This window comes from Uloborus diversus, chromosome 9 (assembly GCF_026930045.1).
Source record: "Uloborus diversus isolate 005 chromosome 9, Udiv.v.3.1, whole genome shotgun sequence".
NCBI classification, from domain to species: domain Eukaryota; kingdom Metazoa; phylum Arthropoda; class Arachnida; order Araneae; family Uloboridae; genus Uloborus; species Uloborus diversus.
The window spans coordinates 95,997,252-96,012,684 of record NC_072739.1 but is presented as its reverse complement, the minus strand read 5'-3'; the positions used below and the strand labels follow the sequence as shown (position 1 = coordinate 96,012,684).

Here is a 15,433-nt window from a genome sequence, read left to right as displayed (position 1 = left end):
ATGTTAGCAATTGGTTAGTTGTCAATTGTGTTGTTAACGATTTTCATCCTGACAGCGAAGAATTTGCAATGGCGGAACCCCTACATAAATGTTATTATAAGGTACTCTTAACAATAACAATCAACGCCTAAAAAGTGGAAATCATCGCAAAACTTATTATGCCCATTCGTACATTTTAATGTATGTTAAGTTGAAACCTTCTAGCAGTTATAAAAATGCCAGTTCTTTAATAAGTGATCAAATAAAAAATGAAATCTAAGCTTATGCAAATAGCTAATCAAACGATTGCGAAATTAGTCCCCCAGAATTCTAGGGATCAAACACTCATAATGCACCCCCCCCCCTTCCCTTCTAGAAATAATAGCACAGAAGTAGTTTTCTATTTGTGTGTCATCCGCTGTAGTTCAGCTATTATTTCGCATTGCTCTGAGTTTTTCTCAAAGAATGAGAACGAAAAAATATGCACCTTTGCCACATTAATTTTACTAAAATGCATTATAAGTATTTTTTTTTTTAATTTTTCAAACGTTTATTTTCATATCTTTTATTTACACTTTCTGCATATTTTATCCCGCCGTGGGCAGGTAAATGGCCATTATCTGCAGAAGTGAGTTTTAAAGAAGAATCGCGTTTTAGGTTTAATACTAAAAGTTGGGAATTAGAAGTTTTTTTACGAGCATTTTTCGCACCGGAAACCAAAACAGCAAGCTTGTTAAAGCTAACGTACAATAGGTGGCAAAAATGTAAAAAATGAAAAATTTGCAGTCTACCTGCCTATGGCGCTATTACATTGTGTATAATCTGCATAAAAAAAACAATAAGGTTTTTTTTCTTTTTTGAGCAATCACATTGTTTATTGTTCTCATTTGGCTGTTTTTATGTCCTAGGTTAGGCACTATACCTAGGTTTTTATTTTCCCCCAGCCTCCCTCGTCCATATCCTACACACACACGCATACATACACACATACAGACACCTACACACACTCATGCCTGTAAACACACACGCCTACATACACACACACTCGTGATTGCGAAAAACATAATTTGAATTCCAGATGTCAATTTTTTTTTTTTTTTTTTTTGAGTGAAAACCAAATAGCATTATGGAAATGTACTGAATACACAATTTTTAGAAATTAAAAACTCTAAAGTTTTGGTTGGATACAAAATAATAATGAACAATTATATCAAACACAATGTGTTTGGAGTAAAAGGAAAGTAAGATGACGAATCGGGTTAAATGACGAATTTAGCATTTCTGTAATTCTTTTATTGATATCGAAGTACTTTTTTTATACTATACTGAGGTGTTGCGTAACGAAGTTTATTGTAAGTGAGGTTAGATTGGAATGTTTTACGAGTCAGAACCAGCAATATGGATTTTTCTTTCTTGTGATTGAAATGTTTTCACTTATCAAAGTAAAAAATTACTCGACGACAGTAAGTTAATTTTTTCTTTGATTAATTGTTTGTAAAATATAATTTTTAATGAAAAAAACAATGAATGTTGACGATAGGCTACGGTACTGATAAACGAACTTAAATGAAAACGGCAGAATGGAATAAGACGACGAATGGCTGGGTGGGTAACATGACGAGTGGACTGCTCGTTTAACCGACACGTTTTGGAGTATCATTTCTACTTAACTACAACTCTAGACATCAAGATTTATTCAGATAAAGATTTTCTAGCTTCGTATATTAATGATTCTGTTGAAATCAAAAAAAGGATGCCCAAGTCATTGATTGCCAAATGATTGCCAAGCCATTTCCGCAGATATTCTTCCTAACTCAGTCAAGTCAGCAAGATTGCCTCCAGCAACTCCTCAAATGTTCTCTTGTAGTCATAAGCTTCCTTGACACTTCCTTCATTGCTCCCAACCTGCTCAGCACTATTTCTTGCCTTCTGCTAACCAACAAGAAATTAATCAGGATACAAGGGAAGACGCTTCCCTTTTACCACTATTCTCCCTACTCAATTATGTCAGAAGCAATACCTCGAAATCCTGCTAATTTCTCAAATGAGGCAGTGAAAAGCAAAGGGATGCAAGTGGCAAAGTTAAAAAATTGGAGGTAACCAGTACACATGGTAGGTGAAGCTCTCCTCTCTCTTGGGACAAGAGATGGTACTACAAGCCCTGGCAGGTGCTGCTATGCAGCATGATTTAGAAAAAAAATTTCAATGAAAGCCTACCTAAGATGTTATCTTTAAACGCGTTTTACTCAAAACTTGAAAATGTTCACTTACAACACTTTGCTTTTCACTGCCTCAAATGTTCTTCCACATCAACCAAATTCCTCGAAACTTTCTCCGTAGCTCCTCGTTTATTTGCTCACCATTTTCTTCTTTCCAGATGACTATCAGGAAAACAACCGGGAAACAAAGGAGGAAGTTTCATATTTTAACACTAGAATTACGACGATCTTCGTATACATAGAAATATGGCGGGGATCATTTTGACCCTCTGAGAAGAAATTTGCATAGTTCCCTACATATTTTTATACCTTCGTAAAAATTAATTGAAAATAAGCAAATTTTAAAAAAAATACAGTTTATTTAACGTATATACAGAGATTTTAATTATATGTGATGATGTATTTTTCAAGAGTTGAAAAATCCATTAAAATAACCAGCGCTGTATCAGTTGCATTTCAGAAACAAGCTGCTAATGCTCCCTTTTAAATACAAAAAAAAAAAATATGAATGCTTCAAATTCTTGTAATGATATGTTTCAAGAGTCATTTTTGAGTTTCTGCTCTGTTTCAGCATCAGTAAATATTTTTTTTTCAAAGGGGTCAAAATGACACTCACCCACTCTTTTAGGTATAACCCTTTGTATAGTTCTGGTTTAAAAAAAAAATACAATTTTCTTGAGAACTGTATATTATTGCACAGCAAGATGATTTAGGAAAAGTCAAGAAAAGATTAAGCTTTTTATGAAAATACAGAGGAGCAGTACGCAAAGTAAGTGTGCTATGGGTCAAAATGACCCCTTCCATAACTCCAGTGTTAAGACTTTTTTTCATTATGAGTAGCCAATTATTTTATTTTTTCATACTTGACTTTTTATTTCTTTCCACAGGTTAGTACAACAATTAATCTTACAAGTAATTTTTATTACCTTACAATTAACTTACAAGTAAGCAGAAAGTAAACAGATTCTATTTTCGTCAAAATCAGCCCAATATTAAATTTAGAAAAGCCCTTTTAACAGTGGACATGATTTTCTCTGAGCAACATCACAGAATATTTAGGGAGTATGTTAGACGCATGGAGTCTACCACTAAAAATTAATCACTAAGAATTACTCTGTCAGTACCATGTAGCCGTGTGCTTCCTAACTGGGGAACTTATTGCGAATGAGATACACCATATGACCAAAAGTATTGAGAGACTTTCAAAAACTCACATTTCTAAGGATTTCTCAAGAAATAAGTGACCAATTGCTTTGTAACTTTTGTCACATAAAAGGTATACTCCAGCTGTCATCATTCTTGCGTTTCGGGGATCAGCAACAAATTGAGGAAAAACAAAAATGTTTTTTAACACGCTTTTATTAGCTTCACCTGTATGTATGTATGTATGTATGTGTGTATGTATGTATGTATCTTGTAATGGAATCTTGCAGCTCAAATTTTGCCCACTTCCTGCGATCGGATTCTTTTGAAATTTGGCACGCGACCTCAGACCCGATGACAATGCAATGTTCTATAATCAAATTAATTAATTAACTCTTTTAATTGTGAGTTTCCTCCAATTTTAATCAATATTTTGGCATAAATCCAACAATGTGAAAAAGGAAAAATTTAAAAAAATACATTAAAAAATACTCGCAAAAATTATTTAAAAATATCTACAAAAACCTATAATTTTTCTGCATCAGACAAAATTTGTTCCAATGTTCCAAGGTAATTAGAACATGAAATATAACTGTTTTTAACTAATTTTATGCCAAAATTGAGGTGAGCCTTCAATTGGAAATTTATTGCTGATGAGACCATTGTTGAACAAAACTTTTATTCAAATGCATCTCAAATTTTCAAAGTAATATAAATATGATTTTCGCAAACATACATCGATGACTCACAGTAGCTTCCCATCGGGGTGCCTTTGTCTTAACTTTGAGATATTACGTCGCACTCGTTTCATAAATAATTTCGTCAATTAAGTCCCAATCTGATTCAAATTTTCATATACCGCACAAAAAAAAAAAAAAACAACTTTGCGTGATAATTCTCCAACAAAAGAATAAAAAACAGAAAAATAAAATAATAGTTTAAAAAACTAAAAAAACACGCTTTCGTAGCAAAATGAACTAAAAAGTGAAAAATAATCTTTGGATGATAGTAGTTGACCAATCACTTGATTTTAATGGAATACAAAAAAGCGTGGGGGGCTTCTTATCAGTTGTCTTGAATTTCTTCCATTTGTTGTCCAAGCAAAATTGTAAGTAGACAGCCCCCCACGCTTTTTTGTATTCCATTAAAATTAAGTGATTGGTCAACTACTATCACCCAAAGATTATTTTTCACTTTTTAGTTCATTTTGCTACGAAAGCGTTTTTTTTTTAGTTTTTTAAACTATTATTTTATTGATCATATCATTTATCGTATATAGCTGAGAATAAGCTGTAAATTTCAGAAATTAGTTAGCTTACTATGCACAATTATTTTACATATTTTCGAGAAAGTATCACTGATTTTCACGAAAATATATTTATTTCTTTCAAAACTACGAATTTAATTTGAAAGGATTTGGCTCATAACGCGCAAAGTTTTCCATCAAAGCTCACCAAACTTTTAGAAAACTTGACAGCATACAAGAGAAGTATAATATTAAAATTGGAAATTAAAATGTTGAAAATTTCATAAAATATGGACATTTGAAGCAATTAGTTGCTCACTGCGCATTCGTAAAAGATATAGTAATTTTATAACTTTCATAATCTTAAACCCAACAAGATTCCTCAACTCAAAACAAAATTCCAGTTCAATACCTTAAAAATTCAGAAAGTTATCAGCGATGTATGAGCTGAATTTGAATAACTCTTGGATAGTCGAAGAATCGTGAGGGGTCGTTCGTTAATAATCTGTTTTTATCATGAATCACATTGAACGATTGCAAACAAATGTTGAAAACATGCGAATATGATAGTTCCCCTATGTATCATCACAAAGAAAAAAATAATGTTAAAACTTTGACATAAAGTATAAAATTCATAAAAATGTATTATCCAAAATGTTAAAAAACATTTAATGACATATTAGATGTGGAAACAAGACAAAATTCTCTGAAAATGTGCCAAATTATTAATCCAAGCTAGATTTTCTGTTATTTTTCCTCTGTGCGTTTTTTTTCATCAGTTCATTAGCTAGATACGTTATGGGATCAGATGGTCTAACTTCTAATATATTTTCAAATGCCTTCATTAAGACCGGCAGCACATTTTTTTCTATGTAGGCCAACGGATCCACATCTGGATCATCCATTGAAAAAAATTCAAGATCAACTGTAAAATGAACAAAGTTCTACTTATGAATAGGAATTCACCTTCGTCTTATCTTGAAAAATTACACATTTATAAACTAATTTTTTTCATTAATTTCAAAAATAAGTTGAAGTTGAAGCAACTCCCGGTGGGTAGTTGGTTGGCTAGTGGTACAAGCTTTTAATCGATGCCAAGAACAAGAATGTCTAAAAGCAAATGCAAACTATGCTTAAACCAAAGGGCTTAAACTAAGCTGCAGAACTATTAAAAAAGGAGAAAAAGTATCTAAGGCTTAACTCAAGCCCTTTTTATTAAAAAAAAAAAATAAATAAATAAAAAATTTTAAAAAAACGGGATTTTTGTGTAAAATCACTTTTTTTTCATGTCCCGGTTAAAGATAAATTTGATTACAGATGAGCAAAGAAGTAGGAAAATAATTAACTGGGAAGGATTCTCCAGGATAATTACTTTGTCATTTGTAACATTGACTTGAAAAACTAATATCGCGGATTAGCTTGTGTGGATTTTTATAACAAGATTAGAACCCCCCCTCCCCCCCCCCCAAAAAAAAAAACTTACTGAGAAAAGTCCCTGCCATTGAAAAGTATGTGTAAATATCATTCAATTTTTTTTTCCCTCATTCAAAGTGTTTCTTCTTACCAAAATAATTAATAGATATTAACATGCAAGAAGTAATTTTTTTTAAATTTATCCTACTAGTGTCCCTTCTTATTACCCTTGTTTTAGGTTCATAATTAGTAATCACATTTACTCATCATAGCATTAAGAATGAACTGCCCTGTAAAATACTCTAAAAGCCAGCCTGGGGTTCAGGGGTGCGTGCTCTTTTGAATACTCGCGACGCTGGGAGGGTAGTTTGTGATGAGTGTACGGGTGCCATTTGGCCACAATAACTATACCTTTATTTCCGCATTCTAATTACAATTTCTTTTTTTTTTTATGGATATGCGCCGTATTACCTAATCTAGAAAATCACCAGTTATAGTATGGAGAAGGGGGTGAATTTCTTCTATTTTTTTTCATTCCATTCTATTTCTTGAAAGAGAAAACCCAACGAGTACGAGAGTTTTATCGCAATTCGCGAATGTGATATCAAAATTCAAATGAATGCCTGGGGCTGGAAGTTTTTTTAAGCAATTTAACCGAAGTTGATATTCTTATGAAATTTTGGACCCTGGTAATCTGCGAACACTACTTTCCACTGTCTCCAGCAGCTGCTGCTCCGCTGGTTCTAGGTCTCCGCTGGTCTAGTACTGTCCACCGGAATTCGCTCCACCTGGACGATGGAGTCCATGCCCACTACATACACCCTCGTCTACACACACACACACACACGCGCCTACGCAAATATTCACACACATATGCCTTTGCCAAGACACACAGACACGGCTACATACACACCCAAGGGGCTCGGTCTCGCTTCATTACTAGCATAAGTGCCATAAAATTAAGAGAATTGCACTACATACGCTGAGAAAGAGAATTTACAATATGAACCTGCAGCCGTAAATGTAGCATTCGTGAAGGTCCTCCCCGGAAAATTTTCGAAATTATCCTAGTTCTAAAATTGCAGTTTACACGATCACTGGTAATGTTAGAAGGAGAGGTTCAAGGACTTTTATGAATGGTTCAAGCGCCTCTGCCTTTGAAATTTCTCGAAATTGAAGTTCTAAAAAAGAAGTCCTCTAATTTTTCGAAAATGAAAATGAAATGACCTTAAAAAGCTGAGTTGTAGACCATCTTTGTTGAAATTAAGGGAGGAAAAGGGTTTCAGGAAAGCTTTAACCGGAAATTTTTGAATTTGAGGTCCTAAAAACACAATTTTAAGCCATCTTTGTAAACGTTGGGGGAAAAGTATGGATTCGGAGCTTTTTCTCCGGATTTTTTTCGGAATTAAAATTCCAGAAACGAAATTTTAGACGAGTCTTAATGATGTTAGAAGAGAGAGGATTGGTTTAGAGTCTGGTTCGAAGACTCTCACCCGGCACTTTTTTTTTTTTTTTAAATTTAAAACCTAAAAATTAAATTTTATACGATCGTTACATATGTGATAAGGAAATTTGAAATTTGTTTCCAAATTATATTCCTAAAATTCCATTTCTTGGCTATTTTTGATGACGGGATGGGTTTTGGAACTATTCCCGGAATTTCCAAAATTAAGTCAAACACGCAATTGGAGGACATCTTTCAGGATAAGGATTAGAGTTTAGAGAATCTCTCAGGGACGAGAATTTTGGGACAGTTTCGTGGACATTTTGTAAGGGTGGAAGTCCCTAAACCAAAATTTAAGATAATCAAACCTTGCGTTCGACGAAACTCACCGGTCTGCCGGTAAGTAACCGGTTACTAACCGCAGCGTTCTATGATCAACCGGTTACCGCAGCGGTTACCATTCTAAGCAGTTGATTGGTTGATTGGAGCAAAGTGATCATTAGCTGTCACGTGATAAACTAACTGGTCGCTACCGATCGTGCTCGTCGAACGTAAGCTTAGAGGACGTGGATTATCAGGTACTGTGGTCTGACGGGGGGGGGGGATAAGGTGCTGCGCCCCCGTAGACCCTCTCCTGGATTCACCACTGCGCTCACGTTTTGACATTGCTCTAAAATAACGCCTTTTTTTCCTATGTATTTTAATCTTTAAACTATGCAATGATGGATTTTTACACTTACGGATGTTAGATAAAAATGGAACAACGTTTAAAAGCACAAAAAGGATAAAAAGTTTTTAAAAACGCAGACATGTTTCGGAGGAAATAGCCTCCTTCCTCAGTGCGAAATGAACAAATGGATGAATCAAAGTCAAGGGAGAGTTTAAATGCGTAACCGGAAAAACATTGACCAATCAGCTATCAGCGAGTGCTGAGGCAAAATATGACGTATTCTAACATGTAAGACTGAAAAAGATTGAAGAAAAATGCGGAACAGCAAAAGACTCATTGCAAAGATTATTTAAGTTTTTATGAATGTAAATGATTCCAGAAAATCTAATTCACCTACTGTTGTAGGTCTGCAGATGTTCTTGGCCAACGAAAAGAGAAAATTGTGCCCTGTGTCCCAACAATGTTTAGCAATTGAAGATTTGTTCAGTTCCTGTTTTTTAACGTGGTTTTCATGTTCTTTCAAACGAAATTTAAGTGAACGTCTTGTCTGTCCCACGTAACCGATATTACACAGACAAGGAATGTGATGAATAATGAATAAAATATGACAACGTATATAAAGTACAAATTCAAAATGAAAAAAGGTTAAAAAACCAGCAAACAGCTGTTTCGGCACTCTAAAATACAAGTGCCATCATCAGTGCAATTAAAAACGAAGACAGGTTCAACCCGACTAAAACACAGTCGAGGCGAACATTGGAATGAGAGACGAGTTGTAAAAGATATGAGTAATGATGGCACTTGTATTTTAGAGTGCCGAAACAGCTGTTTGCTGGTTTTTTAACCTTTTTTCATTTTGAATTTGTACTTTATATACGTTGTCATATTTTATTCACTATGCAGTACAAAGTTTTCGACTACTTTTTATGTAAGGAATGTGATATATGCCCCACTGATCAAGTGGTTCGATTGGGTCCTTCAGTTTGGAAAAAGAAAGTTTATTTATGGGTCTGTAAATTACACGAATGTCAAATTTACTGAGAATTCTAGAAATACGAAAAGAAATGTGTGGATAAAACGGTAAAACCACAAAATTTGTAGAAGAATTGCAATGAGTCTTTTGCTGTTCCGCATTTTTCTCCAATCTTTTTCAATCTTGCATAATAGAATACGTCATATTTTGCCTCAGCACTCGCTGATAGCTGATTGGTCAATGTTTTTCCGGTTACGCATTTAAACTCTCCCTTGACTTTGATTCATCCATTTGTTCATTTCGCACTGAGGAAGGAGGCTATAGCCTCCAAAACATGTCTGCGTTTTTAAAAACTTTTTATCCTTTTTGTGCTTTTAAACGTTGTTCCATTTTTATCTAATTTACCTGCACAAAGCTATCGCTTTTCAATAAACTTACGGATGATGTCGTAACCCCAAAAGAAATCCTTTCCGAACCCCAAGGGGGTCGTGACTCACAGGTTGGGAACCATCACTCTAAACTAGAGTCCCTATAGGGATTCTACTGTAAACAATACGTCTACGAAGCTTTTTTATTCTCCCACTCGCTTGCGGTGTCACTCCTTCTATTCTATCCTCTTGTTATAGTTCTTGCGTTCGCGATCTGACGTAACTGTAAACCGAATTCAAATGTTTGCCGCCTTCGATTTGTTTGTTGACAGTGTGAAAGGGTTCACTTAAATTGCTTTGCTCTTTAACAAAATTACTTTTTTTTTTGTACTGTGTTTTCATGAATTTTTCTTGGTTGCTTGTCCCAAAGAGGGGCTTTAGCTTGAAGGGATTATTTTAGTTATTGGATATTTATATGGTGTTCATAAAATCTAAATATGAAAAAAGCAACGAGCTTGTTAGATTACTTCAAAGTTGTAAACAATGTTTCTTGTCCCGCTTGTGGCAAGTCTGTACCAAAGTCGAGTCTCAATGAGCATTTCGATAGCACTTGTACTACCTCTGGAGATAAACCTCCTGACTCTGCATCTAACAGTGTGGAAAATAAAATTAAACCTAATAATGCATTTACCGTTTCCAGTCGGCTTTCTAGAACAAAAAGGAAAAATGTTAAGAGAAGTACCAAAGCTCCACGTAGTAAAGGTCAATCCAGTAATTCACCAAGACAACGTAGAGAATCTAAAGCCACCAGTGATGATGTAATTATTTTAAGTGAAATTAGGGTCTCATCAGAAAATAAGAACATTAAAGAAAATCATGTCTCAGATTGTGAAGTAAGTAACGACGATAATAATCAAGTGAAAAGTGAAAATGATTTTTCGATTAAAAAATCGGAAACCTTAAATATTTCAGATGATAAGAATTTCGAAAAGCCTGCTGTTGTTGAAATTGTAAACAAACCAGTTTTGGAAACAGGAGATTTTACTCATAAAAGTCCCGTGGATTCTAAAATTAAGGAGAAACCAAGTACTGAACAAAATACTTCTGGCAAAGATTCTCTGGGTGTATCAGATATTTCTGCCTTATTACGAGATGTAGAAAATTCTGTAGGAGCTGAAGATGAAGTCTTTTCTGAAAACTCTAACAAAACTAAAGATGCTTCAGATCCAACTGAAAATAGTTCTTACTCTCCATATTATATTTCAAATTTCAAACATATTTTAAATACTGTTTTAAGTGAAGAAGAAAATAGCATTTTATTTAATGCGGAAGATATGGGCTTCGTTGAAAGTTTTCAATCTTCATCTAGTAAGTTATTTTTAGTTAGAGTATTTTACACAAGTGCTAAGCAGAAGCATACTTTTAATATCACAAGTGGAGCACCAGGGCCTAATATCATTAACGCATTGAAAAACAATAAAATTAATGATGATAACAGGATTGTATGCATATAAGAGTTGAAACTTTACTTATTATTTACATCAAATATCTTATCTAATACAAAAGTGGTTACATGCCACAAAGTTTCAGTCTTTCAATATAGTCGCCAGTATTGGGCATATCTTGTTTCCAATGATGCGGAATTCATGCAACACGTGTTCTGTTAATATTTCAAGTGGAGCTCAAGGACGGATCCAGAAAGTTTTCAAGGAGGGAGGAATTGATTTTTTAACTAACCTCTTACATCAAACCTGATTGATATGCTCTGAGGGGGCAGGGGATGCCACAGTATTTTTATCTAAACCAACTAAAGTATAGAGATACACTCAAGGAGGTTCCCAAAGTTATTCTTTTCCTTTTCCCTTGAAAGAGATATTCTAAAATTGCATTTTAGAACTTCAGTTTCATACTAATTCCTGGGAGAATGTTTCAAAACCTGCTCTCTTAACATCATCGACGACCGTCTAAAAGTGCGCTTTTTTAAACTTCCTTAAAACCTATTCCTTTTCTTCCTGTCATCAAAAAGGGCCTACGCTTGTATTCTCGGACTTCAATTCGGAAAAATTGCTGTTGCAATGTCCCTCAAAGGAAGAAGGATCGTCCCTCCCTTGTATACGTCCTTGATAGAGCAGTCAGAACGATTTAAAGATCAGTTCTGAAGCAAATGTGACTTTGGGATTCCTTCATCTTAGGAATTAAATTAAAGCAGGACTGCAAAATCAGGGTGAAAATGACCAACTCCAGAAATTTTGGAGCTTCAAACTTCGACATCTTTAACAAAAATCAGTCCGACTTTGACTCTTCAAGCATTGACAGAGTGGCAGACTTTGAGAAAAAATTAATGACTCTTATTCTGACTCTTGGAACTTTAAGCCTCTGACTCTGACTCCTTTATTCCAAAATCACTGTGTCTCTGACTTTGCCACCCTGAGTTAATGACCTAAGCCTCAGTGATTTTGACTTAATATGTAAGATGAGAGAACCATGGCATGGCATTCGCTTTGAAACTTCTTGGGATTGTTGGGGCAGTAAACCACTCCATTCAAACTATCAGCAGAACAGGTGCTGCTGCATTTGCCCTACAACTTCTACGTCCTCTGAAATGGGTTGTGCACAATGCTGGTGGCTATATATTAAAGGAATTTAAAACTTGGGGGCATGTATCCCTTTTGTATTTTAGATGAAATAGTGAGTTATCAGTGGTGGTACAGTGAAGGTGGGTTGGAGGGGGGGGGGAGAAAAGTTTCTGGCTGCACTAGAGGTTGTCAGTATCAAAGTTTTCAACCCTCATGCAATAACTTTAACCCTTCTCATCTGCCAAAAAATTATATGTATTTTTTTCCCTTTTTTTGCATGCTTTTAAAAATCTACTTTTCACACTCAAATATTTAAATTGAAAATTCTTATTTTAGTATTATTCCACAGCAAATTATGACTTGCAAGTATTTTGACATTACATTTTAATTGTCTCCTCTCTACGCCTCCCCCCCCCCCCTCCCCCTTCCCCAACATAAATCCTGGCTGTGCCCATGACTGGGGACCAATAAATTAATTGACTAGGACCGGAACAATGGGCCCAGAGCCTAATGCTGGTTGTCACTTTTGTATTGTATTTGTATTTATTATTTTCTGTAAAGATATTGCCATAGTTTTCTTATTTACATCTTTTTATTGAATTAATGCAGCTCTTTAGTTGATTGATTGACTCGTTTTTTTTTTTTTTTTTTTGCATTAAAATATAGAATATACAACAACTAATTCTAAAATGTACTTGGAAGTAAGTTTTTCCAAACATAATAATTTGAATCAGAAACTGATTACTTTTATAATTATGTTTATATTTACATCATTTAACATAATTTTATCAACCAACCAACAGCTTAATCAGGATATTATGGAAGCAAGTGCCAACTAACTGCAAGGACACTAAAATTGCAAAACTCACAGGCTGCTCAAGTTTTAAATGATTGTTAATTGCTTTGCTGCGAAATATACAATTTTAATTAACAGTATATTGAGTCAATTTTCCTATTGGTTGTAGCACTGACTATTTGCAATTTATTTTCAGCTCCTGCACAAAAATTGTATGTTCGTCTTTTTCAAAGAAAATACAAATGGTTGAGGCAAAGTAAAATCAATTACCCAGAAATTTCCAAAGATTTGAAAATGGTTTTAGAAGAACTTGTTAACTGTCATTTGCTTGATTCAGGTGAGTGAGTTGACTGTTTAATCAAATGTATTTTTTGTTTTTTGCCAGGACTAAGAGCAACAGGACAGTTTTCAAAAGGTGGGAGCAAACACATACCTCAACTTTGAAGCTATAACACCAAATAACTTTCATTTTAATTAACTCAAAAATTTTTTGAGTTAATTATAATACTGTACAGAGACAAGCAGTGGCAGCTCGTGCCTTGAATAAGTGAGGGGGCCAGATCATGGGTCACTCGCCCCCTCCCCGGTTTTAGAATTTTTTTTTTTTAATATTTAAACTTTCTTAAATTAATTTTTTGTGTTAAATTAATAAAATTAAATTCATTTTAAGCACAGGACAAGCTACAAAATATTGAAACTAAAAAGTAAATCATGAAAAATATTAATCTCATGTTTATGTCCGTGATTGCCGGCAGGGTGGCTCACTTTCACCCCCTGACTTTCACAAATAAAATTTAATTTATCAGGTAGGGAAAAGCTACAAAATACATCACGAAAATTATTAATCTCACGTTTATGTCCAGTACGCTTTGCTGTGCTTAATAAATTTTAAAAAGCAATATTAATCTTATATTTTTAATAATATTATTTTTAATCTTTTAATAAAAAAATTTTGAATGAGTAAATGAATTTTATTCTAAGCTAGACCAAATTACAAAAGTGCAAAAACATTGTGATCAGAGAAATATGTAAAAGTTATAAATTGACTTTATCAAAGATGAAAATATATCTCAGTATTTGCTTTCAAATAAATAAAGTAAAAATCAATTAATTGAGTTTTAAAAAAAACTAAAAATAAATAAATTAAACTAGTAAAAAATTCTCAGTGATTTACATGCGGGTGTACCCATCTGCATATGAATCTGCCGGCGCCCATGGACCAGATTCAGAATTTTTGTGCAGAAAAAGGGAAAAAAAATCGAACTTATTTTCTTCAAATTTTTGATAACGTCATATTTTCTGTAAAACAACATAAGCAGTAATTTAAAATAAGTAATAATTTCTGTGTAACAATGGGAACACATTTTTTGAATAAAAAAAATAATCTTCTAACGATATATAAACACACGTACATCCTACAACATAACACACAACAGTGCCGCAACTAGAATATATTTCTAAGGGTGGAAGGGCGCACAATAGGAAAAAAATCTCATGAATTTGATTGATTTGGTTTGCACATCAAATCTTTCAATTTTGAAACTTATTGTTTAAAAATGCAATTTTAGACGGTCTTTGGTGATGTTAGGAGAAAGAACTGTACAAGGGACTACACGGAAATTTGTAGAAATTGAAGTCTTAAACAGCGGTTTATAGGCCATATTTATTGACGTTTTGTTAAGGGATGGGGCTCCAGGACTCTCTCCGATCGTTTTTTTTTTCTTTTTTTTGAAAAATAAATAGAAATCAATTGCTTCTCCGCCTTTCAATTTTTCGAAATTGCAGTTCCAAAAGCACAATTGTAGACAAAATTTGAAGATTTTTACGGGAAAGAGTTCTGGGGAGCTTCCCCTGGAATAATATATATTTTTTCAAAATTGAAGCCCTAAATCTTAAGCGCAATATTTTATGATATTATAAGGAGGGGTTCAGAGACTATGATATTAAAGGATAGCGGTTCAGGGGCATTTGCCTGAATATTTTCTGAAAATTAAGTTTTAAAAACGTAATTGTAGGACCATATTTGGTAACATTAGGGACAGCAACCTTTCGAAGTTAAAAATCCAAAAAAAACGCAGTTTTAAGCGATTTTCGAACACAGTTTTAACCGATAATGTATGGTATTCAGAGACATTCCCTGGAAATTTTGTGAAATTGAGAGATTTTCTGTAATGTTTTCACGGGAGGGGGGGGAGGTAGTTCGAAGGAGAGACTCTTTTATTTTTAGACGAACGTGGGGAAAAGAAGGAGGAAATAGGAGGGGAGGGGACAGGGGTAATTAACTGACAAATTTAGCATTAACTATTGAAAATTTTTAATTCAAAGATTTATTTTTAAAATTAATTAAGATTTACCTTAACATCATTTTTTTCGAATTAAAATCTCTTCTGCCCTATTGTGTTTCTCAGATACGTTTTGATTATATATACAATTTTAGCAACTAAATCAAAAACGTGAAGAAGTAATAACTTTTAAAGTATATTTAAAAAAAATAACTAAAATGATGACTTCTTCTCTAAATTGTCATTATAGTACGCTAATTACTTGAAGAGAAAGAGTCAAGAAAGGAAGAAATGGTCTTATCTTGTGCAATTGAAGGCTTCTTC

At 33.9% G+C, this 15,433-nt stretch overlaps 1 protein-coding gene across 1 annotated transcript in view; it reads left to right on the top strand.

Annotated features, from left to right (window-relative positions):
- The first annotated feature begins 9,952 nt into the window (after positions 1 to 9,952).
- Positions 9,953 to 15,433, top strand: part of LOC129230386 (fanconi-associated nuclease 1-like) — a 58,772-nt gene continuing 53,291 nt past the window's right edge. The window contains exons 1-2 of the mRNA XM_054864784.1: positions 9,953 to 10,823; positions 13,024 to 13,164. Coding sequence (XP_054720759.1) covers positions 9,953 to 10,823; positions 13,024 to 13,164 — 1,012 coding nt within the window. The remainder of the gene's footprint in view (positions 10,824 to 13,023; positions 13,165 to 15,433) is intronic.